This window comes from Symphalangus syndactylus, chromosome 19, assembly GCF_028878055.3.
Source record: "Symphalangus syndactylus isolate Jambi chromosome 19, NHGRI_mSymSyn1-v2.1_pri, whole genome shotgun sequence".
In the NCBI taxonomy this organism is placed as follows: domain Eukaryota; kingdom Metazoa; phylum Chordata; class Mammalia; order Primates; family Hylobatidae; genus Symphalangus; species Symphalangus syndactylus.
In genome coordinates, this window is record NC_072434.2 from 42,407,381 (window position 1) to 42,432,393 (window position 25,013).

Genomic DNA, 25,013 nt, shown 5'->3' on the forward strand with positions numbered 1-25,013 from the left:
TGACTCCATTTGGATTAGAAGGCTTTGCTGTAATACTTTGATGTTCTAAAGAATAAATGCTTGGGATAGGGAAAATCTGTTCCTGTCCCAATAAACGAAGATTTCTGCCAACCAAAACATGCACAAGACAGCATAGAGAATGTTACTGCCATCATATGCACTAAAAATAGGTTCATCTTCAGCTTGTGGCTGTAGGAATGAGGAATCACCCGTTGGATTTGCGAGTGCAGTTCACAGCCAGTGCTTGCGCTCTCAACCTAACACGCCAGGGCCTGGCCAAGGGGATGCCTGTTCGCCTGTTGTCAGAGGTCACCTGTCTACTTTTCAAGGCTCTGAAAAATTTCCCCCATTACCAGCAGGTAATTTCAATTGAATATTTGTTTATGCTTTTTTTGTTGTTGTTAATAGAGTCTCAGCTCTGTTGCCCGGGCCAGAGTGCTGTGGCACAATTTGTTTTTGTTTCTTTAAAGACAGAGTCTCTCTGTCACCCAGGCTGGAGTGCAGTGGCACGATCTCAGCTCACTGTAACCTCTGCCTCCCGTGTTCAAGCAATTCTCCTGCCTCAGCCTCCTGAGTAGCTAGGATTACAGGCGTGCACCACCACGCCCAGCTAATTTTTGTATTTTTAGTAGAGACGGGGTTTCACCATGTTGGTCAGGCTGGTCTCGAACTCCTGGCCTCATGAGCCACGGCATGCGTCAGACAATTTGTGTTTTTTAACATGAGGATAAATATGTGAAAAATATATATTATTTAGTTCTGGTTTTTCGTCCTATTAGAGAAAGAGAGTAAATAAAATAGTTTGTGTTTGTTATAGAAAAAATAGGAAATACAGATAAGCAGTGAGGCTAAAATTTTCTTTTTTTTGAGAGATTTTCACTCTTGTTGCCCAGGCTGGAGTGTAGTGGTGTGATCTTGGCTCACTGCAACCTCTGCCTCCCGGGTTCAAGCGATTCTCCTGCCTCAGCCTCCCAAGTAGCTGGGCCTGTAGGTGCATGCCACCACACTTGGCTAATTCCTTTGTATTTTTAGTAGAGATGGGGTTTCACCATGTTGGTCAGTCTGGCCTCAAACTCCAGACCTCAGGATTACAGGTGCGAGCCACTGCTCCTGGCCTGAGGTTAATATTTTAACAATCTCTCAGAAACCCTTTGCCCAGAAACATCTATTAACACTTTATTGTTTAGACCTTTACCTCACCCCACACATGAAAATTAAGCTGAATTGAATCATACATCTAAATATAAAAGCAAGGCTGGGCTTAGCGGCTCATTCCTGTAATCCCAGCACTTTGAGAGACCAAGGGGGCAGGCTCACTTTAGGCTAGGAGTTTATGATCAGCCTGGGCAACATAGTGAGACCCAGTCTTTACTAAAAATAAAAAATAAAAATTGGCTGAGCATGGTGGCAAGCATCTGTAGTCCTTGCTACTTGGGAGGCCGAGGTAGGAGGATTACTTAAGTCCAGGGGTTGAAGGCTGCACTGAGACACTACACTCCAGCCTAGGCAACAAAGCAAGACCCTGTCTAACAAAAACAAACGAACAACAAAAAAAAAAAATAAGAGAAAACATTTGTGACCTTGGGGTAAGTAAAGATATGTTAGGATACAAAAAGCACACATTATAAAAGAAAAAAATGAAAGTTCATCAAAATTAAAAGCTGTTCTCTCTCTCACACACATGCATATATACACACACTTTTTTTTTTTTTTTTTTTTTTTTGTGAGACAGAGTCTCACTCTGTTGCCCAGGTTGGAGTGCAGTGGTGTGATCTCGGCTCACCGCAACCTCCACCTCCTGGGTTTGTGCCATTCTCCTACCTCAGCCTCCCGAGTATCTTAGACTACAGGCACTTGCCACCATGCCTGGCTAATTTTTTTTTTTTGTATTTTTAGTAGAGATGAGTTTCACCATGTTAGCTAGGATGGTCTTGATCTCCTGACCTCATGATCTGCCTGCTTTGGCCTCCCAAAGTGCTGGGATTACAGGCGTGAGCCACCGCGCCTGGCCTACACTCATTTTTATTTTCATTATTTTTTTTGAGACGGAGTCTCATTCTGTTGCTCAAGCTGGAGTGCAGTGGCACGATCTTGGCTCATTGCAACCTCTGCCTCCTGCCTCAGCCTCCCAAAGTGCTGGGATTACAGGAGTGAGCCACCATGCCTGGCTCCCTCCCCCACAACAAACATTTTTAAAATGAAAAGGTAGATGATAGACTGGGAAACATGTTCATTTTATATATATGAGAATCGACTTCATTCAGAGTATATAAAGAACTCAACTTGTTAATACAGTACAAATAAACCAGTTATAAAAATGATCAAAAGATTTGAACACTTTGGTAGTTTCTTTAGGAATTAAGTATACACTTTATAAACTACCTAGTCATTCCACTACTAGGTATTTACTGAAGAGAAATGAAAGCATATATCCATATAAAGATATTTACACAAATGTTCATAGTACCTTTATTTATTGCCAAAAACTTGAAACATCCCAAATGTCCAACAACAGGCGAATAGATACATTGTAATAAATCTATTTAGGGAAACACTATTTGGCACACAAAGAGATGAAGTACTGATATCTGCAGTGTAGATGAAACTCAAAAATGTTATATGCTGAGCAAAACAGGCCAAACTCAAAAGAGCAGAAGTACACGATTCCATTTGCATAACACCTTAAAAAAACTAATCTATAATGACTGTAATTTTCTGAGGATAGGGTTTATAGGGTTGAGACTGACTTGAAGAGGGGACAATGGAACTCTCTGGGGGTGATAAAAGTATTATATCTTGATTGTAGCAGTGGTTACACAGGGGTATGGATTTGTGAAATCTAATTCAAATGTGTACTTTGTAAAGGGATTTTTTTTTTTTTTTTTTTTTGAGACGGAGTCTCGCTCTGTAGCCCAGGCTGGAGTGCAGTGGCTCAATCTTGGCTCACTGCAAGCTCCGCCTCCCAGGTTCACGCCATTCTCCTGCCTCAGCCTCCCGAGTAGCTGGGACGAGAGGCGCCCACCACCACGCCCAGCTAATTTTCTGTATTTTTAGTAGAGACGGGGTTTCACTGTGTTAGCCAGGATGGCCTCAATCTCCTGACCTCGTGATCCCCCTGCCTCTGCCTCCCAAAGTGCTGGGATTACAGGTGTGAGCCACCGCGCCCGGCCAGGGGAGTTGATTTTTTAAAAATACAATTAGGAAGGTGGTTTTCCTCGTTTATTTCTACCTTATTTTTAAAGTTGGAAAATCCTACTCAGTCTTCATTCTTGCATGGCAGTCATCAGTTACAGCATTAAATGAAAATCGTGGATAGGGACAGGTACACAATGAGCTCTCAATAAGAAAAGCTCACTGGTAATACTTCCAAATACATGGAATCTTTGTTTAGAATGGAATGTTACATTTGTTCAAAATTATTTTTCTTTATTCTCTAAAAGTTACAGAAGAATTGTCTTCTCTCCTTAACCAATTCCAGGATTCTTGTGGATGTTCCATTTGACAGGCAAGTATAAGACTTGGTCATTTGATTGGGGTGTTGGCCTTTGGTTATTAAATGCAGGGGCCTGATTAAGGCTAGGATAAGGTGTTTGGAGAGAAGGTTCTGTTGAGTTTCTTCCACAGAGAAGTGATTAGAAGTACCCTACTAGAAAATGTTGTCTCCTAAAGTGATTCTAGTACAGGATAGTGGATAAGAACAGGCTCCGAGAGCCAAACATACTTGGACTCAAGATCTAGCCCTTCCATTATCTTTGCTTATATGTTTCGTCATTTGTAAAATAGTGACTCTTACCAGCATTAGATACGATAGTGTCTGTAAAGTACTTAATTCCTAGTGTAAGTACAGGTTATTATAAAGAATATTAGTAATTTATTCATTTTGTTATGTAATTATTATTTTATTAGTAATTTACTTTTTAATTATTTAGAAAATCATCATCATCCTAGCCATTCCAGAAGGATTTGAGGCCTTTGCAGTCTCTCAGATTCACAAGTTTTAAAACATTTATAATAGTTGACATAAAAAAGCAGAGAATTGAGGCACAAGCTAACAAGAGCAAAGCCCCTGATTTGTGAATACAAGGTTTAGGCTCAGTCACTTTGTAACTGAGTGATGTTTGCTGCAGCATTTTAGCATTGTCTGCTACTCAGATTACAAATTGCTACCACTCTGGAAACTCCCTTTCTTTTTCAGACCTATCATAGTAGAAACTGAATGATAAATACATTTTTTCTTAGATTTGCTCATCTTTATGTAAATTCTGTGTATTTTGCTTACGTTCTTATTTGCATACTCTCCTATCCCCTGCCTGGTCTTCTCTCTGCCAAATGCTCTTGGTTTTCATAGCTGAGGATTTAAAAGTCCAAGACTGTTTTTGTTATAGGATTACTTGGGGAATGCCGAATGATTTCTTCTGTGTAGTTTCACAAACTTTATATATAATTGTGAGAAAAATAAATACTGCTTTTCAGGTTTGATGCCGCCAAGTTTGTCATGAGATGGCTCTGTATGCATGAAAACCCCAAGATGCAAACAATGGCAGTGAGTGTCACCTCTATTCTGGCTCTGCAGGTTTGTGATTTCTTAAAGGCAAGATGTCTGTCTCTCTAGTCTTTATACAGATTCCATAGTTCACTTGAGCCTTTCTGTTTGCTTATAGCTCTCACCTGAGCAAATGGCACAGCTTGAAGAGCTTTTCATGGCAGTTAAGGTAGGTTCCTTGTCATGTTCATAACCTTTTTTTAAAAAAAGTCAAATTTATGATTGTAGCTTAAAAAAAAATCAAATCATTCCAAAAGGCCTATTAAAGTGAGAAATCTGTAAGACTTTCTCCCCAGAAGAAACTTTCTAATTTTGTAGCTATTTCTTTTGGTATGTACCTCCACATTTCTTTTTTCTTTTTTCTTTTTTTTTTTTTTGAGACAGAATCTCACTCTGTCGCCCAAGCTGGAGTGCAGTGGCACGATCTCGGCTCACTGCAACCTCTGCCTCCTGGGTTCAAGCGATTCTCCTGCCTCAGCCTTCTGAGTAGCTGGGATGATAGGCATGCGTTACCACACCCAGCTAATTTTTGTATTTTTAGTAGAGATGGGGTTTCACCATGTTGGCCAGGCTGGTCTGGAACTCCTGACCTCGTGATCTGTGTGCCTCGGCATCCCAAAGTGCAGGGATTACAGGCGTGAGCCACCACGCCTGGCCATACCTCCACATTTCTAAATAAAATGCTTATACTGTAGTTTCTTGATAGAGCAGTTTTAGGTGTTACTGATTTTGCTACTATGGTAGATAAGAACTTAGCCCTCCTACATATCTTTCTACAAATTACTTCCTCCTCTAGTCCCCAACAAATTTATATCATGATTTTAAATAAATCATTAATCAGTATTTATGTTATGATTGTGTTAACATCGTTCACTAAAAAATTTATATCATTGGGCCGGGTGCTGTGGCTCACGCCTGTAATCCCAGCACTTTGGGAGGCCGAGGCGGGCGGATCACGAGGTCAGGAGATCGAGACCATCTTGGACAACGTGGTGAAACCCTGTCTCTACTAAAAATACAAAAATATAAAAATTAGCTGGGTGTGGTGGTGCGTCCTGTAATCCCAGCTACTTGGGAGGCTGAGGCATGAGGATTGTTTGAGCCCAGGAGGTGGAGGTTGCAGTGAGCTAAGATCGTACAGGTGCACTCCAGCCTGGTGACAGAGTAAGATTCTGTCTCAAAAAACAACGAAACAAAAAACAACATTGTTTTATTCTGTACTTATTTTTTTATTTTCATTTTATTATATGATTTTTTTTTTTTCTCGTTGCTCAGGCTAGCGTGCAATGGTGCGATCTTGGCTCACTGTAATCTCTGCCTCCTGGGTTCAAGCGATTCTCCTTCCTCAGCTTCACAAAAAGCTGGGATTACAGGCATGTGCCACCACACCTGGCTAATTTGTATTTTTAGTACAGACAGGGTTTCACTATGTTGGTCAGGCTGGTCTCGAACTCCTGACCCAGTTGATCCACCCACCTCAGCTTCCCAAAGTGCTGGGTTTACAGGTGTGAGCTGCCACACTCAGCCTATTATGAATGTTTATCATTAATGTCTCAGCATATTTTTGTACTTTTTTTAGATGGCATTTGAGCCATCTTTTTTTTTTTTTTTTTTTTTTTTTTGAGCTGTGTGGTCTCTCTCTGTAGCCCAGGCTGGAGTGCAGTGGCGTGATCATGGCTCACTGCAGCCTCGACCTCCTGGACTCAAGTGATCCTCCTACCTTAGCCTCTCAAGTAGTTGGGGCCACAGGTGCATGCCACCAAATGACCAGCCAATATATATATATATATACATATGTGTGTGTGTGTGCGTGTGTGTGTGTGTGTGTATGTATATTTCTTTTAGTTATTTGTAGAGACGACGTCTTGCTGTGTTGCCCAGGCTGGTCTTGAATTCCTGGGCTCAAGTGGTTCTCCTACCTTGGCCTCTCAAAGTGCTGGGATTACAGGTGTGAGCCACCACAACTGGCTTTTTTTTCTTTTTCGTTGAGTTATTTATTTATTTGTTTATTTTTGAGATGGAGTCTCGTTATGTCACTGAGGCTGGAGTGCAGTGGTGCAATCTCAGCTCACTGCAACCTCCGTCTCCTGGGTTCAAGCAATTCTCCTGCCTCAGCCTCCTGAGTAGCTGGGATTACAGGAGCGCACCACCATGCCTCGCTAATTTTTATATTTTTAGTAGAGATGGGGTTTCACTATGTTGGTCAGGCTGGTCTCGAACTCCTGACCTTGTGATCCACCCGCCTCGGCCTCCCAAAGTGCTGGGATTACAGGAGTGAGCCACCACGCCCAGCCAAGTCATTTATATTTTTTGTAAACTGTCTATTCATGGCCTTTATAAGTTTTCTTTTGGGTTACTGGCTTTTTTCTACTTTATAGGATTTTTTTATACATTAAGGAAACAAGCCTTTGACTATGATATTGGGTGCATGTATTTTCTCCCATTTTACTGTTTATCTATTTTTAATTCATTTATGGCATGTTTTATGATGCAATAATTTTTTATTTTCACGTAGTTGAATTCATTCTTTTTTATTATGCATCTGGGATTGATGGAACACCTCCAAAGTATTTCCCTCCATCATGAAGTATTTTAAAATATTCTTTGTTTTGCTTTGTTTAAGAGACTTGATCTCACCCTGTGCTGAAGCTGGTGTGTAGTGGCAAGTGGCATGATCATGGTTCATTGCAGCTTCATCTTCCTGGGCTCAAGCGACCCTCTTGAGTAGCTGTGTTTGTAGCCACCACATTCAGCCTCCTCACGTTTTTAATCCTATGATTTCTGTTCTTTCTTTTTTTTCTTTGGAATTGTTTTGAGACGTTGGGTCAGTTCAAGTTTTCTTCTCTGTGTGTTTCTACTTGCCTTTGCACTCATTATGCTACCTTTATCATTAAATTCCCCTGTATATATCTAGTTTTGGACTTTATTCTGTTCCATTAATTTGTGTGTCTGTCTACTCAGTAACTTTTATCTTTTTTTTTTTTTTTTTTTTTTTTGTGGCAGAGTCCCGCTCTGTCACCAGGCTGGAAGTGCACTGGCGCCATCTCGGCTCACTGCAACCTCTGTCTCCCGGGTTCAAGTGGGAGTCTCCTGAGTAGCTGGGATTATAGGCACATGCCACCACACCAGGATAATTTTTGTATTTTTAGTAGAGACGGGGTTTTACCATTTTGTTCAGCTTGGTCACTAACTTTATCAATACTTAAATATTTAAGATCTGTCCCCGGATTTCTTTTAGTTATCCTTATCTATTTGTTGTTTCTGTGCAGACATCAGAATTGGCTTGCCTGTTTCTGAGAAAAAAAAAAACTATTTTCTTTGGGATTGTATTATAGATTGATGTAGAAAAATTGACATCCTGTAATTTCCCCTGTCTTGGAACAAAAGTGTGTTTCTTCAAGTCTTTCATGTCCTCCAGAAGTATGTTCAAGTGTTTGTCATTTGCATTGCTGTTATGGGTGGAATCTTCTGCTTATGAGTATTTAATATTGAGTATTAGGTTTATTTTGTCTTGTTAACTTGTATGTCTGTTTACAATAGAGATGAAATCAAGAATAAAAATCAAGAATGATTTTGGATGTGTTCATTACTAAGATGTTTGAGATGTCAAGAAGGCAGAGTCTGGCTTTATCACCGAGGCTGGAGTGCAGTGGCCCAATCTCGGCTCACTGCAACCTCCACCTCCTGAGTTCAAGCCATTCTCCTGCCTCAGCCTCCCAAGTAACTGGGATTACAGGTGTGTGCCACCATGCCCGGCTAATTTTTTTGTATCTTTAGTACAGATGAGGTTTCGCCATGTTGGCCAGGCTGGTCTTGAACTCCTGACCTCAGGTAATCCACCCGCCTTGGTCTCCCAAAGTGCTGGTATTACAGGTGTGAGCCACCACACCTGGCCTAGTTTGAATTTTTAGTACAGATGGGGTTTCACGATGTTGGCCAGGCTGATGTCGAACTCCTGACCTCAGGTGATCCACCCACCTCGGCCTCCCAAAGTGCTGGGATTATAGGTGTGAGTAACCACACCCAGCAAGATTTCTTTCAAAATGTTACTGCTCATTGATAATGCACCAGCCACCCAAGAATTCTGATGGAGATGTACAAGCAAGGAAGTTAATATTTTCCTGCTTGTTATACGATATCCATTCTGCAGCCCATGGATAAGGGAGTAATTATTAATTTATTATTTATTAATTATATTATTTATTTATTAAGAAACATTTTGTGGCCAGGTGTGGTGGCTCACGCCTGCAATCTCAGCATTTTGGGAGGCCGAGGCAGGCAGATCACTTGTGGTCAGGAGTTTCAGACAAGCCTGGCCAACATGGTAAAATCCCGTCTCTATTAAAAATACAAAAAAATTAGCCCGGCATGGTGGCACACGCCTGTAATCCTAGACACTCAGGAGGCTGAGGTGGGAGGATCACTTGAACCTGGGAAGTGGAGGTTGCAGTGAGCTGAGATCAAGCCACTGTACTTCAGCATGGGTGACAGAGTAAGACTCTGTCTCAAAAAAAAAAAAAAAAAGAAAAGAAAGAAAGAAAAAAGAAACATAAGGCTAGAGCTGCCATAGGTAGGAATTCCCCTGATGAATCTGGACAAAGTAAACTGAAAACCTTTTGGAAAGGATTCACCATTCTAGATATCATTAAGAAAACACACAGCGGTGGCTCATGTCTGTAATTCTAGCACTCTGGGAGGCCAAGGCGAGCAGATTACTTGAGGCCAGGAATTTGAGACCAGCCTGGGCAACATGGCGAAACCCTGTCTCTATAAAATATTAGCCAGGCATGGTGGCATGCATTTGTACTCTCAGCTACTCAGGAGGCTGAGATGGTAAGATCACCGGAACCCAGGGAGATTGAAGCTGCAATGAGCAGTGATTGTGCCCTTGCACTCCAGCCTGGGTGACAGAGAAAGACCCTGTCTCAAAAACAAACAAACAAAAAGAATATTCATGATTCTTGGGAGGAGGTCAAAATATGAACATTACCAGGAGTTCAGAAGTTGATTGGAACCCTTGTGGATAACTTTGAGGGGTCCAATTCTTTAGTGGAAGGAGTAACTGTAGATGCCAAGAGAACTAAAATTATAAATGGAGCCTGGAGATGTGACTGAATTGCTGCAATCTAATACTTTAACACATGAAGAATTGCTTGTTAGGGAAGAGCAAAGACGTATTTTGAGATGGAATCTAGTTCTGGTGAAGATTCTGTGAACATTGTTGGAATGACAACAAAGGACTTTGACTTATTATATAAACCTGGTTGGATGAGACAGCAGCAGAGTTTGAAAGGATTGACTCCAAATTTGAAAGAAGTTCTAGGCCGAGCGCGGTGGCTCATGTCTGTAATCCCAGCACTTTGGGAGGCTGAGGTGGGTGGATCACGAGGTTAACAAATCGAGACCAGCCTGGCCAACATGGTGAAACCCCATCTCTACTAAAACTACAAAAATTAGCCAGGTGTGGTAGCATACGCCTGTAGTCCCAGCTACTGGGGAGGCTGAGGCAGGAGAATCACTTGAACCCAGGAGGTGGAGGTTGCAGTGAGCCGAGATCGCCCCACTGCACTCCAGCCTGGGCAGCAAGAGAGTGAAACTCCGTCTCAAAAAAAAAAAAAAAGAAAAAGAAGTTCTTTCTTGAAAGGAAGGGTCAATTGATGGGGCAAACATAATTGCTATCTTAAGAAATTGCCACAGCCACCCCATCCTTCAGTAGCCACCATTTTGATCAGTCAGCAGCCATCCACACTGAGACAAGACCCTCCACCAGCAAAGAGATTATCACTTGCTGAAGACTCAGGTGATTTAGTGTTTTTTAGCTTGCTCTCTCTATGTATATACATATTTTTTAAGGTAGAGTCTTGCTCTGTTGCCCAGGCTGGAGTGCAGTGGTGGGGACACATCTCAACTGCAGCCTCGACCTCCTGGGCTCAAGTGATCTTCCTGCCTCAGCCTCCTGAGTGGCTGGGGCCACAGGTGCATATCACCACACCCAGATAATTTTTTACGTTTTTTTTTTTTTTTGATAGAGACAGGGTCTAGCCATGTCACTCAGGTTGGTCTCGAGCTCTTGGGCTCAAGCGATTCTCCTGCCACTGCCTCCCAAAGTGCTATGATTATAGGCGTGAGCTACTGTGCCCAGCCATAAAATATTTTTATTTTTATCTTTTTATTTTTTTTATTTTTTATTTTTTTGAGACGGAGTCTCGCTCTGTCGCCCAGGCTGGAGTGCAGTGGCGCAATCTCGGCTCACTGCAAGCTCCGCCTCCCGGGTTCACGCCATTCTCCTGCCTCAGCCTCTCCGAGTAGCTGGGACTACAGGCGCCCGCCACCACGCCCGGCTAATTTTTTTTGTATTTTTAGTAGAGACAGGGTTTCACCGTGGTCTCGATCTCCTGACCTCGTGACCCGCCCGCCTCGGCCTCCCAAAGTGCTGGGATTACAAGCGTGAGCCACCGCGCCCGGCCCCATAAAATATTTTTAAATTAAAGTATCTACATTGGGCCAGGTGTGGTGGCTCATGCCTGTAATCCCAGCAACTTAGAAGGCTGAGGCGGGCGGATCACGTGAGGTTAGGAGTTTGAGACCAGCCTGGCCAACATGGCGAAACCCCATTTCTACTAAAAATATAAAAATTAGCCGGGTGGGGTGGCACGAGCCTGTAATCTCAGCTACTCGGGAAGCTGAGGCAGGAGAATCCCTTGAACCCGGGAGGTGGATGTTGAAGTGAGCTGAGATCACGCCACTGCACTCCAGCCTTGGCAACACAGTGAGACTGTCTCAAAAAAAAAGGTATCCACATTGTTTTTTAGACGTAGTGCTATTGCACACTTAATAGACTACATTATAGTGTAAACATAGCTTTTGTATGCAGTGGGAAAACAAATTTGTGGTGGCCGGGCGCGGTGGCTCATGCCTGTAATCCCAGCACTTTGGGAGGCCGAGGCGAGCGGATCACGAGGTCAGGAGATCAAGACCATCCTGGCTAACGTGGTGAAACCCCGTCTCTACTAAAAATACAAAAAATTAGCCAGACGTGGTGGCAGGCGCCTGTAGTCCTAGCTACTCGGGAGGCTGAGGCAGGAGAATGGCGTGAACCTGGGAGGTGGAGCTTGGAGTGAGCTGAGATTGCGCCACTGCACTCCAGCCTGGGCGACAGAGTGAGACTGTGTCTCAAAAAAAAAAAAAAACAAATTTGTGTTACTTGTTTTATTGTGGTGGTCTGGAATTGCACCCACAGTCTCTCCTAGATGCGCCTGTTTATTGGAAAAAAAATAGGATGAACCAGAAAAGGAGACTGAGAAGGAGCATCCAAAGTGCATTAGAAGGAAGCCGAGAGAGGGTGTTTTAGAATCTAAGAGGAATATTTCAGGAAAAATTGGGCCATCATAGCAAATACTACTGAGTGGTTGAGTGACATGAGGACAGAGTTGACCATTGGATTTGGCAAGAGGAAGTCATTAGTCACCTTGATTATGTTATTTCAGTGAGGTGGCAGGCCAAAACCTGATTGGAATAGGATGGAATAGCAAATGGGAGGTGAGAAATGGATCTAACTTTTTGATATAATTTAATGAGAAGGAAAGCAGAGGTGGGGTCAGTCTTTAAAAAGATCGACTACATTAAGACATATTTTGTGCCCACGAGAAGAGTTCTAAAGAGGGAGAAGTTGACGCCACAAGCAAAATAAAAGGAAATAATTTTGGTGCTGAATCTCTGTATGTGCAGAAATTGAGTTTAGAGTAGAAGTAAAGATGTTTGCTTTAGATTGGAGCAGAATGGAAGGCAGAGTATGTTGATGGAAATGCAAGTAGGTTGGTAGCTTTTGTTAGGAAGAGTGGGTGTATTTCTCAATGAAAAAGAAGATGAAATCAAATGAGGGGAGTGAGAAGATGGTGATTCAAGTTTGAGGAGAGAGAATCAAGAAATAGTAGTCTTTGGAGCAAATTCGTTGGGAAGTAAAGTAGTATGACAAATACAGTTAAGTGCTGTTTTGAAATTTATGAGCAGATATTGAAATTGAGACCAGGTGAGCTCAGTCTTTTTCAACATTAATATGTTGAATGTTGGGAGGTATGGAGTAGACTGATAGTTACATTTAACTCAGGTAGGAGTTTTGCCATATAATATAATGCAGGAACATATCCCAGGAATATAAAGTTGCTGGAAGGGGTAACAGGACTAGATAAGATACAGATAAAGAGAGCAGGCCAGGCACTTGTCATATGACAACAGATAAGTCTCCTCTGTGTCTTAGATTTTTCATCTGAAAAAGGGGCCTCAGTTGAAAAAATGGTATCTGTCATAGTAGTAATAGTGTACAGTTATTTTGAGTATCATTAAGCTAAATCGTATGACCAAGGGCTGGCCACTGTGATACGCTCAGGGACAGGCTCACTTCCCCTGCTCCTGGCCTTGCTCTTGTTCATCTAACTAGCTGCCTAGGTGAGTGCACCTGTCTCATCTAACACTCTTCTCTTGACTCTCACAGATTTATTTTTATTTATTTATTTATTTATTTATTTATTTTGAGACGGGGTCTCACTCTGTTGCCCAGGCTGGAGTGCAGTGGTGCAATCTCGGCTCACCGCAAGCTCCGCCTCCCGGGTTCAAGCCATTCTCCTGCCTCAGCCTCCCAAGTAGCTGGGACTACAGGCGCCCACCACCACGCCCGGCTAATTTTTTGTATTTTTAGTAGAGATGGGGTTTCACTGTGTTAGCCAGGATGGTCTTGATCTCCTGACCTCGTGATCTGCCCGCCTCGGCCTCCCAAAGTGCTGGGATTACAGGCGTGAGCCACCGCGCCCGGCCACAGATTTATTTTTGTGATGAAGTCTCTTGACTGGGCAGAATATTTGAGTTGGTCTCATTCTTCTTGAAAATATACATTCTGATTTGTTTGGTGCCTTGTTATATTTTATGTATCTTTTCATCAGCTGGTTAAAGTGAAAATTGTTTTGTCTTTTTCCTCTCACATGACAGTCTGATATTGAAAGAGACCATAAATACTAGCTTGACTTCTTTCTAGAAATGTTGATCTCAAATGGTACTTTGCAGTCTTAAGTGAACCAGTGGCCTCTTCAAGATGTGAGGTCACGTGATGGAATGCTGGCCTGGTGGTGTAGCCCCACTGACCTGCTCAGTGGCTTAGAGCAGCAGACTTTTTCCTGCCCCAAACTTTGCCTGGCATGTGCTTCCTCCCCCTCTCCCTCCAGCCCTGTTCCTTCATGTCCCCATTTCTTACTGGGCTGGCTTATCCTCTTTTTCTTCTGGTCTCAGTTACATAATATCTTTGTATGGAGGCTTCCCTCTCCCACCCTTCCTAAAGCCTAAATTTTAGGCTTTTATGTGTTTCCATCAGATAACCAAAATTTAAAATTCTTTTATTTTTTTTTTTTTTTTTTTTTTTTTTTGAGACGGAGTCTCGCTATGTCGCCCAGGCTGGAGTGCAGTGGCGCAATCTCGGCTCACTGCAAGCTCCGCCTCCCGGGTTCACGCCATTCTCCTGCCTCAGCCTCTCCGAGTAGCTGGGACTACAGGCGCTCGCCACCACGCCCGGCTAATTTTTTTGTATTTGTAGTAGAGACGGGGTTTCACCGTGGTCTCGATCTCCTGACCTCGTGATCCGCCCGCCTCGGCCTCCCAAAGTGCTGGGATTACAAGCGTGAGCCACCGCGCCCGGCCCTAAAATTCTTTTATTTAATGAGAAAAGCCAACTTTTGTTTTGTCTGCCTTCTACCCTTTTTTTTTTTTTCTTTTGTACTTGGCTTAGAGAAGGTGTTGACTAAGTGTTCTAAATAAAAATAATGGAATAGCTAATAATGTACTTGATATGAACTTGATGACCATATACCAAGAACTGGAGTAAGTGCTCACTAAACTTAAATTGTTTTTCATTTAATCCTCACAAAAACTGTAAGAAGTAGTTGTAATTTATTTTATAGAAAGAAAATAGATCACAAAGCTACTAAGTGGCAGAACTTGGGTTTAGAACCGAGGTTTGATGTGTCTTAACATTGCTTTCCTTATACTGCAATTGATTATTCATTAGAGCATCTAACTCCCTATCTGTTTGGTTTTTAGGAACTTCTAGCAATAGTAAAACAAAAGACTACTGAGAATTTAGATGATGTCACCCTCTTGTTTACTTTGAAAGCACTTTGGAATCTTACAGATGGGTCTCCAGCTGCCTGCAAACACTTTATTGAAAATCAAGGATTGGAAATCTTCATCCAAGTCTTGGAGGTGGGAAGACAGGATTGAGTTTATATGTAAAGTTCTTTTCTTCATGATAAAGTAACCTGTATGTATATATTTTTTCAACAGACCTTTTCAGAGTCAGCAATACAAAGCAAAGTACTTGGTCTTTTGGTAAGGTGAATTGTTTTGAATTAATTTTAATTGCTTTAAAACAAAACCTAACACTTATATAGTACCTACTATATGCTAGGCACTATTGTAAGCAATTTACATGTATAAACTCATTTAATCTTTACATTAGCCCTATAGAGTAAATAGTATTGTATGTCAGTTATCTATTGTTGTGAACAAACTATAGCTTAGTGGCTTAAAACAGTAGCCATTTAATTTACTTATGAATCTGTGGGTCAGTAGTTTGAGCTCAGCTCAGCTGTAAAGTTCTTCTGGTCTGTCTGGTCTCATGTGGGGTCACTTATGTAGCTGCAGTCATCTGGTGGCTTGACTGGGGCTGGAGGGTCTAAGATGGCCTGACTCTCGTGTCTGACAGTTGGTGCTGCTTACTAGCTGGCGGGCTTTGTGTCCACAGGCTTATCCACATGGCAGTCTCTAGAGGGCAGGCCCCACTGTCCAAGTGCTTTTTAAACCTCTGCTTATGTCACCTTGCTAATGTTTCATAGGACAACACAGGTTATATATTTAAGCCCAGATTAAAGGCAGTAAAGTCACATTGCTATGGGGTGTATATACAGGGATAGGAAAAGTTGTGTTATTTTTATATTCTACCATACGCTGTTATCCACGTTTCATAGAGAATCTGAGTCCCAGAAATGCCGTTTATCCTAATTAGAACTCAAACTCGGCCGGGCACAGTGGCTCATGCCTGTAATCCCAGCACTTTGGGAGGCTGAGGTGGGTGGATCACCTGAGGTCAGGAGTTCAAGACCAACCTGGCCAACATGGCGAAACCCTGTCTCTACTAAAAATACAAAAATTAGCTGGGCATGGTAGCACATGCCTGTAATCCCAGCTACTTGGGAGGCTGACGCAGGAGAATCGCTTGAACCTGGGAGGTAGAGATTGAAATGAACCAAGACCGTGCCACTGCACTCCAGCCTGGGCAACAAGAACGAAACTCTGCTCAAAAAACAAAAAACAAACAAAAAAACTCAAACTCAGTCAGTCTGGCTCCAGACCCTCTGATATTAATCACTTTACTATACTACTTCTTTATCCAGGAAGTCTATTTTTTAGCAGTTTCTTTGTTGATACTTATCTACTGACTCTCAATCAAGGTATTCTACAATTGAGAAATTTCTTTGTTTCCTAAAGCTAAAGGTGAAGATTTTTCAATAAGTAATAAAGACATATAGTAAGCACCTGCACTTTGCCATGCCATATGTATTGGAAAGACACAGATGCATGAAGTATGTCAAGGTGATGGTGCTCATAACTTTGGGAAGGCAGTGTTAGACATATGTACAAATAGGTGTCTGATTTACAACTGACAAGTGACTGCTGCAAGAGAGGCACTGAGTCCATTGGGAGCCTTGGTTCTAGGTCCTGAACTCGTTGAAAACATGGAGGGGACTGTGCCTTATTTTCATGTATCTCACACATACAGGACTCACAACAAAGTAGATGTGAAAGGCTTCACAGAGAGGAGTAAATGATTAATACTGGAAATCTGGAAGGTATGGAAAAGTATAAAGAAGGGACAGTCATTTTTAGCTAGGGAAGATTATTTATAATGTAATCAATAAGTGTAATCATTGAGGAACACTGTAAAATGGAATGGTTAGAATTTGGGGAAAAGGTAGGAAGGTGAAAAGGAATGGGAAATAATGCCAGAAAGTTGGATTGATGCCTCATATATCCTATACAATTCTACATATCCTACCAGCTGACCTAAAAGATCTTCCATTTTTCTTATTTATTTATTTATTTATTTTTGTCTCGCTCTTGTCACCCAGGCTGGAGTGCAATGGCGTGATCTCGGCTCACTGCAACCTCTGCCTCCCAGGTTCAAGTGATTCTCCCACTTCAGCCTCCCGAGTAGCTAGGATTACAAGCATGTGCCACTACGCCCAGCTAAGTTTTGTATTTTTTTTAGTAGAGACAGGGTTTCATCACGTTGGCCAGGATGGTCTCAATCTCTTGACCTTGTGATCCACCTGCCTCAGCCTCCCAAAGTGCTGGGATTATAGGCGTGAGCCACCGCGCCCAGCCCACTTTTTTTTTTTTGAGAGATCCAGAATGTGAGGATTTACAAGAAAAATCTTGGGACTCACCTGTGGTGCCCCTCTCGGTTGTGCTAAGAATGTCTTGTTAGGGGGTAACATATGATAGACTTAACACTGAAATCATGCGTAGATGAGAGATATAGCTGGTCTTGGGAAAAACAGGCTTTGGGGGGACATCTCAATTTCTGCTTCAATCTTTAGTGTCCTATGCACCTCAATATACTAGTGTCTAGAGTGTGCTTTCCTGAATGGTTCATCAGAAGCAGCAGTTAACGCTAACACAAACTGCTGTGTTTACTTTGATTGTTTAACCTCATTAAACCTTTGGTTTTTCATTTTTGTAGACAGAATCTCCCAGTGATTCCAGCCTCCTGGCATTGACATCCCCTACCCTTGAGTGTGGGCAGGACCTGTTTCTTGATTCTAGCCAAGGGAATATGGCAAAGATGATAAGATATCACTCCCATGATTATGTTACTGTATACTTATATGTATCTGTCTTGCTAGCAGGCCCACTGTAGGGACTCTTTCTCTCTGGCCCTGAAGGAGCAAACAGTCATGAAGTAAGTGGTTGGAGGAGGGAGAAGCTCACCTTTTAAGGAACTTGGGGCAGCTTCTAGGAGCTGAACATGGCCTCCAGCAAGAAACTGAATCACTCAGTCCTGCAGCCACCGGAAATGAATTCTGCCAGCAGTCTGAGTGAGGTTGGCAGTAAATTCTCCCCCAGTGGAGCCTCCAGGTGAAAATGCAGCCCAGCCAACACTTTGATTGCAGCCCTGTGAGATCTCAGAGAAGAGGGTCTAGCTAAGTCATGCTGAGACTCCTGCCCCACAGAAACCAGGGAATCATCAATGCATGTTGTTTTACGCCACTAAGTTTGTGGTAATTTGTTACACAGCATAGAAAACTAGTGTAACATATAAAATAAAATACTGCCTGACTTTCATTGTTGTTGTTAAAAGATAACATAACATTGAGCAGGCCTTCAGTAATGTTAAGTATTTGAGTTAGGCCTTGATTTGTATTCTAGTTCATCCAGTTATTAGCAGTGTGAACTTGACAAGTTTGTCTTGCTTAGTGTCACATTTCTTTGTAGTAGTATTTTAAAGATTAAACGAGATATGGTAGATAAAAAGACAACTTTATTTATCTAGTACTGTGCCTGGCACTTGGTAAGTACTTATTTAATGATTGTTGTTAATGATCATCCTCATCAAGGGAGTTAGATTGTGGGTTTTAGGCTAGCTTGAGGCAGAGGCGGGTATAGAAGTAAGAGTTCTGAATTTATCTGACCTGAGGAGCAGGAAAGTGAAAAAAGCCAATTCCTGATTCTACCCTCCTTGTCTCTGGGGTTCTCCATTCCATCTGACCTGTAGAACAACATAGCAGAAGTCAGAGAGCTCTCTTCCAAGCTGGTGACCGAAGATGTGCTGAAGCATATCAACAGTTTACTCTGTAGCAGGGAAATGGAAGTCAGCTATTTTGCTGCAGGTATCATAGCCCACCTGACATCTGACAGACAGCTTTGGATATCCCGTGACTTCCAGAGGCGTACTCTTCTCCAAGATCTGGTACAGGAACCACATTCTTCATCCAGAGTAATCTCTAATTACAGAAAATGTAGTTTTCTAAATCATAATAATATGATTGTAGAAAGTGGGAAAAATATAGAAAAACTTACTACTAACCCATATCTTTCCATCCAAAACTCTCTCTCTTAACATTTTGTTGCATATGACTTATTTCAGTCCTCATTCTCATCAGCTTTTTTTAAAAACTATTTATTGTTTCTCTTTTTTTGAGACAGGGTCTGTCTCCCAGGGTGGAGCACAGTGGCACAATTCACAGCCCACTGCAGCCTCAACCTCGGAGGCTTAGGCGGTCCTCCCACCTCAACCTCCCAAGTAGCTGGGACTATAGATGTGTGCCACCACACCCAGCTAATTTTTGTATTTTTTGTAGATGGGGTTTTGCCCTGTTGGCCAGGCTGTTCTCAAACTCCTGAGCTCAAGCGATCTGCCTACCTTGGTTGGCCTCCCAAAGTGCTGGGAATACAGGCATGAGCCATCGTGCCTAGCCAACTTCCTTATTTCTAAATAACATATTATGCTGCTGTTCTTGACTTCATCGCTTTAGGAATCTATCAATTCATTTTCCCACTTTGGGAAACTAAGATTCTTTTTCTCACTGTTTCGATGCACAGCCTTTGTAAGTGTATACTCAAGGTATAAATCTTCATATATATTCTGTATACTTCACCTTCTCAGGATTTTCTTTCCCAGAGCCTTTGCGTTCCTTCCATGTGGTCTGCTTGTTTTGTATACAGTATATGGTGGACTGCTGTCATCCTCGGATGTTCCTTTACTATCATCCTTGGGGACTCCCTTTGCCTCTCTCTTGTTGGATTCCGTGTTTCCTGGCTTATGTGCCTCCCTATATCTTGGTTTACTCCCACCTTTTGTTGGACCATATTCTCCAGTAGCTTCCTAAGACAGTCATGAAATGAGACTATACCTGTTTAAAAAGGCCTTTATTTTACCCTCACATTTAATTGATCAAATGGCTGGGTATAGAATTCTAGCTTTGAAATATTTTTCCTTGGGGGGAGGGGGGAGGGACAGCATTAGGAGATATACCTAATGCTAAATGACGAGTTAATGGGTGCAGCACACCAACATGGCACATGGATACATATGTAACAAACCTGCACATTGTGCACATGTACCCTAAAACTTAAAGTATAATAATAATAATAATAATAATAAAAAGAAAAAAAAACTTTTCCTTCAGAATTTAAAAATGTTTGCTCCATTGTCTTTTACTTGTCAGGATCACTGTTGAGAACTCCCGTGGAATTTTTTTTTAAGCTTTAAGGTTTTTGTCCTTTGTCCTCAGTGTTGAGAAATCACAATGGCTTGCCTTATGGGTTTATTTTCATTTTTTTGTTAATTTTTTGTTAATTTTTTTCTTCTTTGTGGGTTTTATTTTTATTTTCATTTTTTATTTTTATTTTTTTTTGAGACAGAGTCTTGCTCTGTCACCCAGGCTGGAGTGCAGTGGCGCGATCTCGGCTCACTGCAAGCTCCGCCTCCTGGGTTCACGCCATTCTCTTGCCTCAGCCTCTCCGAGTAGCTGGGACTACAGGCGCCCGCCACCACGCCTGGCTAATTTTTTGTATTTTTAGTAGAGACGGGGTTTCACCGTGGTCTCGATCTCCTGACCTCGTGATCCACCCGCCTTGGCCTCCCAAAGTGCTGAGATTACAGGTGTGAGCCACTGCGCCCGGCCGACATTTCTTTAATCATTTTTTTCTGGGATGTTGGCCTTCCCAGACTCATCTTTTCATATCTGTCTCACTTTCTTTTTTGTTCTGAATCCTCTTCTAAAAATATAATATCCTGTTTTTGTTTCATAGTTCCTGTATCTATTTTTCTCTTTATCTCTTTGAATGTAATAATGATAATTTTAAATTTTATTTTATTATTTTATTTTATTTTTATATTATGTTATGTTATGTTATTTTATTTTATTTTATTTTAATATTTTTGAGGTAGGCTCTCACTCTGTTGTCCAGGCTGGAGTGCAGTGGCACCATCTCAGCTCACTGCAACCTCCACCTCCTGGGTTCAAGTGATTCTCCTGCCTCAGCCTCCCAAGTAGCTGGGATTACAGGTGTGGTAACGCACACCTGTATTTTGTTATTTTGGTAATTATAATTACCACAATAATTACTGTGTTTTTAGTAGAGATGACTTCACCATGTTGGCCAAGCTGGTCTAGAACTCCTGACCTCAAGCAATCCACCTGCCTTGGCCACCTGTAGTGCTAGGATTACAGGCGTGAGCCACCATGCCCGGCCAATTTAAAAAAGAGATTTTTTTTTTTTTTGAGATGAGTCTCGGTCTGTTGTCCAGGCTGGAGTGCAGTGGTGTGATCTCAGCTCATTGCATCCTCCACCTCCTGGGTTCAAGTTATCCTCCCACCTCAGCCTCCCAAGTCGCTGGACTATAGCTGTGTGCTACCACACCTGACTAACTTTTGTATTTTTAGTAGTGACAGGGTTTCACCATGTTGGCCAGGCTAGTTGTAAACTCCTGACCTTAAGGGATCTGCCCACCTCAGCCTCCAAAAGTACTGGGATTACACACATGAGCCATCATGCCCAGCCTAATTTTTAAGTTTTCCTGTTCGTTTCCTGCAAGTTGCTTTTTTTCCTATTTATTTTGTTCCATTGTGTTAGAGATTTTCCTAAAGTTAGGGTGATCCTGAGCTGTCCGTGAGGACAGCTAAGAGTGGGACTGATTGAAAACTGCAGACAGGTAGAATGTGTCAGAGGCTCGCTCTGTCGCCCCGGCTGGAGTGCAATGGCACGATCATAGCTCACTGCTGCCTCTGCTTCCTGGGTTCAAGTGATCCCTCCACCTCCCGAGTAGCTGGGATTACAGGGGCCTGCCACCACGCCCAGCTAATTTTTGTATTTTTTTTTTTTTTTTTTTTTTTTTTTTTTTAGTAGAGACGGGGTTTCACCATGTTGGTCAGGCTTGTCTCAAACTGCTGACCTTAGGTGATCCACCCACCTCAGCCTCCCAAAGTGCTGGGATTACAGGAGTCAGGCACTGCACCCAGCCAATAAATAAAATTAAAAAAAAAAAAAAATTAGCTGGGCATGGTCGGGTGCGGTGGCTCACGCCTGTAATCCCAGCACTTTGGGAGGCCGAGGCGGGCGGATCACAAGGTCAGGAGATCAAGACCATCCTGGCTAACACGGTGAAACCCTGTCTCTACTAAAAATACAAAAAATTAGCCGGGCGTGGTGGCGGGCGCCTGTAGTCCCAGCTACTCGGGAGGCTGAGGCAGGAGAATGGCGTGAACCCGGGAGGCGGAGCTTGCAGTGAGCCGAGATCGCGCCACTGCACTCCAGCCTGGGTGACAGAATGAGACTCCGCCTCAAAAAAAAAAAAAAAAAAAAGCCAGGCATGGTGGTGGGCACCTGTAATCCCAGCTACTTGGGAGGCTGAGACAGGAGAATTGCTTGAACTCAGGAAGCAGAGGTTACAGTGAGCCGAGATCGTGCCATCGCACTCCATGAGCCTGGGCAACAAGAGTGAAAATTCATCTTCCAAAAAAAAAAAAAAATTATGAGCTTCATTGCCAATAGTCTGAAAACCTAGTAAAAGAAGAGAGTTGAGGGGCGGGGAATCTCAACATTTAGTATTTAGGTTTTAACTCCAGACACACCCGTTTTTAGCATGGTGTTCCCACCCTGAACTGTTTATGGGGTTGCCCAGTCCAGACGTTTTTATTAAGGATCACAGAAGAAATCGGGGAGTCCGAATCCTTTGAACCAGTCTTCCTATTTTCTTTTTCTTTCTTTTTTTTTTTTTCCAAAATGGAGTCTCGCTCTGTCGTCCAGGCTGGAGTACAGTGCAGTGGCGCCATCTCGGCTCACTGCAACCTCTGCCTCCTGGCTTTAAGCAATTCTCCTGCCTCAGTCTCCTGAGTAGCTGGGATTACAGGCACACACCACCATACCCGGCTAATTTTTGTATTTTTTTTAGTAGAGACGGGGTTTCACTGTGTTGGCCAGGCTGGTCTCGAACTCCTGACCCCAGGTGATCTACCCACCTTGGCCTCCCAAAGTGCTGGGATTACAGGCATGAGCCACCGTGCCTGGCCCACTCCTCCTATTTTCAGCCCTACCTGTAATTTTACTTCAGGAAGTACCTCATGTGTCAATTTTTTTTTTTTTTTTTTTTTTTTGAGATGGAGTCTTGCTCTTTCGCCCAGGCCAGACTGCAGTGGCGCAATCTCGGCTCACTGCAAGCTCCGCCTCCCGGGTTCATGACATCCTCCTGCCTCAGCCTCCCGAGTAGTTGGGACTACAGGCGCCCCCACTGCGCCCAGCTAGTTTTTTGTATTTTTAGTAGAGACGGGGTTTCACCCTGTTAGCCAGGATGGTCTTGATCTCCTGACCTCGTGATTCGCCCGCCTCGGCCTCCCAAAGTGCTGGGATTACAGGCGTGAGCCACCACGCCCAGCCTCATGTGCCAAATTTTTAAGTCTCTTAGGGGTTCTCTTCAAATTGGTTTGTGTTTTTTGTTTTGTTTTGTTTTGTGTGTGTGGTTTTTTTTTGTGTGTGTGATGCCCGGCTAATTTTTTTTTGTATTTTTAGTAGAGACGGGATTTCACCGTGTTAGCCAGGATGGTCTCAATCTCCTGACCACGTGATCTGCCTGCCTTGACCTCCCAAAGTGCTGGGATTACAGGCGTGAGCCACTGCGCCCAGCCTGGTTTGTGTTTTAACCTTTCCAAGTGCTAGGTATTAAATCAGTTACCATTTTTCCATGTGCATTGTTCTTTGTTTTACTTTCTGTTAATGGGATTATGGAGGGAGTAGAGGTAAATGTGTGCTCAGTCCAGTATCTTTAAACAGATGCCCCTTGTTCTTGTAATTTTTCCCACATTATTAAGATATTCTATGTATATAATCGTTATGTGATTGATATTTTGCCAAGTAAATGTATCTAAATTTGTTCAACCATTCCCAGATTTTGAAACATTTTGTTGTAAATGATGGATTATTCAAATCTTGGTTTCTCTCTCTTGTTTTTGGAGTAGCATGCAACCATACAGAATTGGCCAAGTTCAAGTTGTAAGATGACAGCATTGGTGACCTATAGGTAATTTCATGGCATTGTGTTTTTCTTCTTCTTTTTTTTTTTTTTTTTTTGAGATGGAATCTTGCTCTGTCACCCAGGCTGGAGTGCAGTGGTGCAATCTTGGCTCACTGCAAGCTCCGCCTCCTGGGTTCACACCATTCTCCTGCCTCAGCCTCCTGAGTAGCTGGGACTACAGGCACCCGCCACCATGCCAGGCTAATTTTTTGTATTTTTAGTAGAGACGGGGTTTCACCATGTTAGCCAGGATGGTCTCGATCTCCTGACCTCGTGATCTGCCTGCCTCGGCCTCCTAAAGTGCTGGGATTACAGGCGTGAGCCACCGTGCCTGGCCCAATGTTGTGCTTTTCTTAAAGGCCGTACTCAGTGATACAGTGATAGTGTGTTAGAGTCAGTTAGCCTTATGTTCAAATCCTATTTCTCTGTGATATTGGGAAGGTCATTTCTAGAAGGTCAGCTTTCCTTGTCTGTAAAATGAAGCTGACAGTGTGCAAGATTGAGGATGCAATGAGATATTGAACATATAAAGAGTTTAACACAGAATGCAGTTTCTTAAATAATAGCTTCATTGTATGCTCGGTCACAGGGAGGAGTTGACCCTGTGGGGAAAATGTTGAAATTTCTTTTTTTTTTCAACCTTTTGAGTCAGGGTCTCACTCTGTTGCCCAGGCTGGAGCTGGAATGCAGTGGCGGGATCACATCTCAATGCAGCCTTGACTTCCCAGGCTCAAGTGATCCTCCCACTTGAGGATCCTCCCTCTTGGCCCCACAGGCATGTGCCACCAGGCCCAGCTAATTTTGTTTGTTTGTTTTGTAGAGATGGGGGCTCACCTTGTTGCCTAGGCTGGTCCCGAATTCCTGAGCTCAAACAATCTACCTGCCATGGCCTCCCAAAGTGCTGGGATTACAGGCATGAGCCACCATGCCCGGCTGTGAAAATTATATACATTATTATATTAATTATGTAGTATAAATTATTATATCCCTGAACACTGGCCTGAGTTCGGGATTAACATCTTTGTACTTCTTTTTGTTTTAGATCTTTCAAGACATTTTTCCCACTCCTTGGCAACTTCTCTCAACCAGAGGTTCAGCTCTGGGCACTATGGGCTATGTATCATGTCTGCAGTAAAAATCGTATGTATTCAACATATATTCAAAACATAATAGTTTTCCACCTATTTTTCTGTGTAATGATTAAGTTCGAGATGGATGTGCAAAAATTGTCTACCTCTGTCCTCTGAATTTAGGTGTGTTTAAAAAGAAACTGAAAAAAGATCTTACTAGCTTAAAGCAATGCTTCAGAATTAGTAATCTATTTGGGGGTAGATAGCAAGCAAAATAGAAAGTAAA

At 42.6% G+C, this 25,013-nt stretch overlaps 1 protein-coding gene and 1 long non-coding RNA gene across 2 annotated transcripts in view; one reads left to right on the forward strand and one right to left on the reverse strand.

The window, feature by feature from the left end:
* ZYG11A (zyg-11 family member A, cell cycle regulator) overlaps positions 1-25,013 on the forward strand; it is a 63,723-nt gene that overhangs the window by 31,372 nt on the left and 7,338 nt on the right. The window contains exons 5-13 of the mRNA XM_055235239.2: positions 183-359; positions 3,441-3,505; positions 4,474-4,573; positions 4,662-4,712; positions 14,627-14,788; positions 14,870-14,914; positions 18,360-18,554; positions 23,602-23,663; positions 24,700-24,797. Of these exons, the coding sequence (XP_055091214.1) occupies positions 183-359; positions 3,441-3,505; positions 4,474-4,573; positions 4,662-4,712; positions 14,627-14,788; positions 14,870-14,914; positions 18,360-18,554; positions 23,602-23,663; positions 24,700-24,797 (955 nt within the window). The remainder of the gene's footprint in view (positions 1-182; positions 360-3,440; positions 3,506-4,473; positions 4,574-4,661; positions 4,713-14,626; positions 14,789-14,869; positions 14,915-18,359; positions 18,555-23,601; positions 23,664-24,699; positions 24,798-25,013) is intronic.
* Positions 18,106-18,519, reverse strand: LOC134731988 (uncharacterized). The gene is made up of 2 exons (XR_010114765.1): positions 18,489-18,519; positions 18,106-18,353 (listed from the first exon to the last, which is right to left on the reverse strand). It is a non-coding gene; the product is annotated as an uncharacterized lncRNA (long non-coding RNA).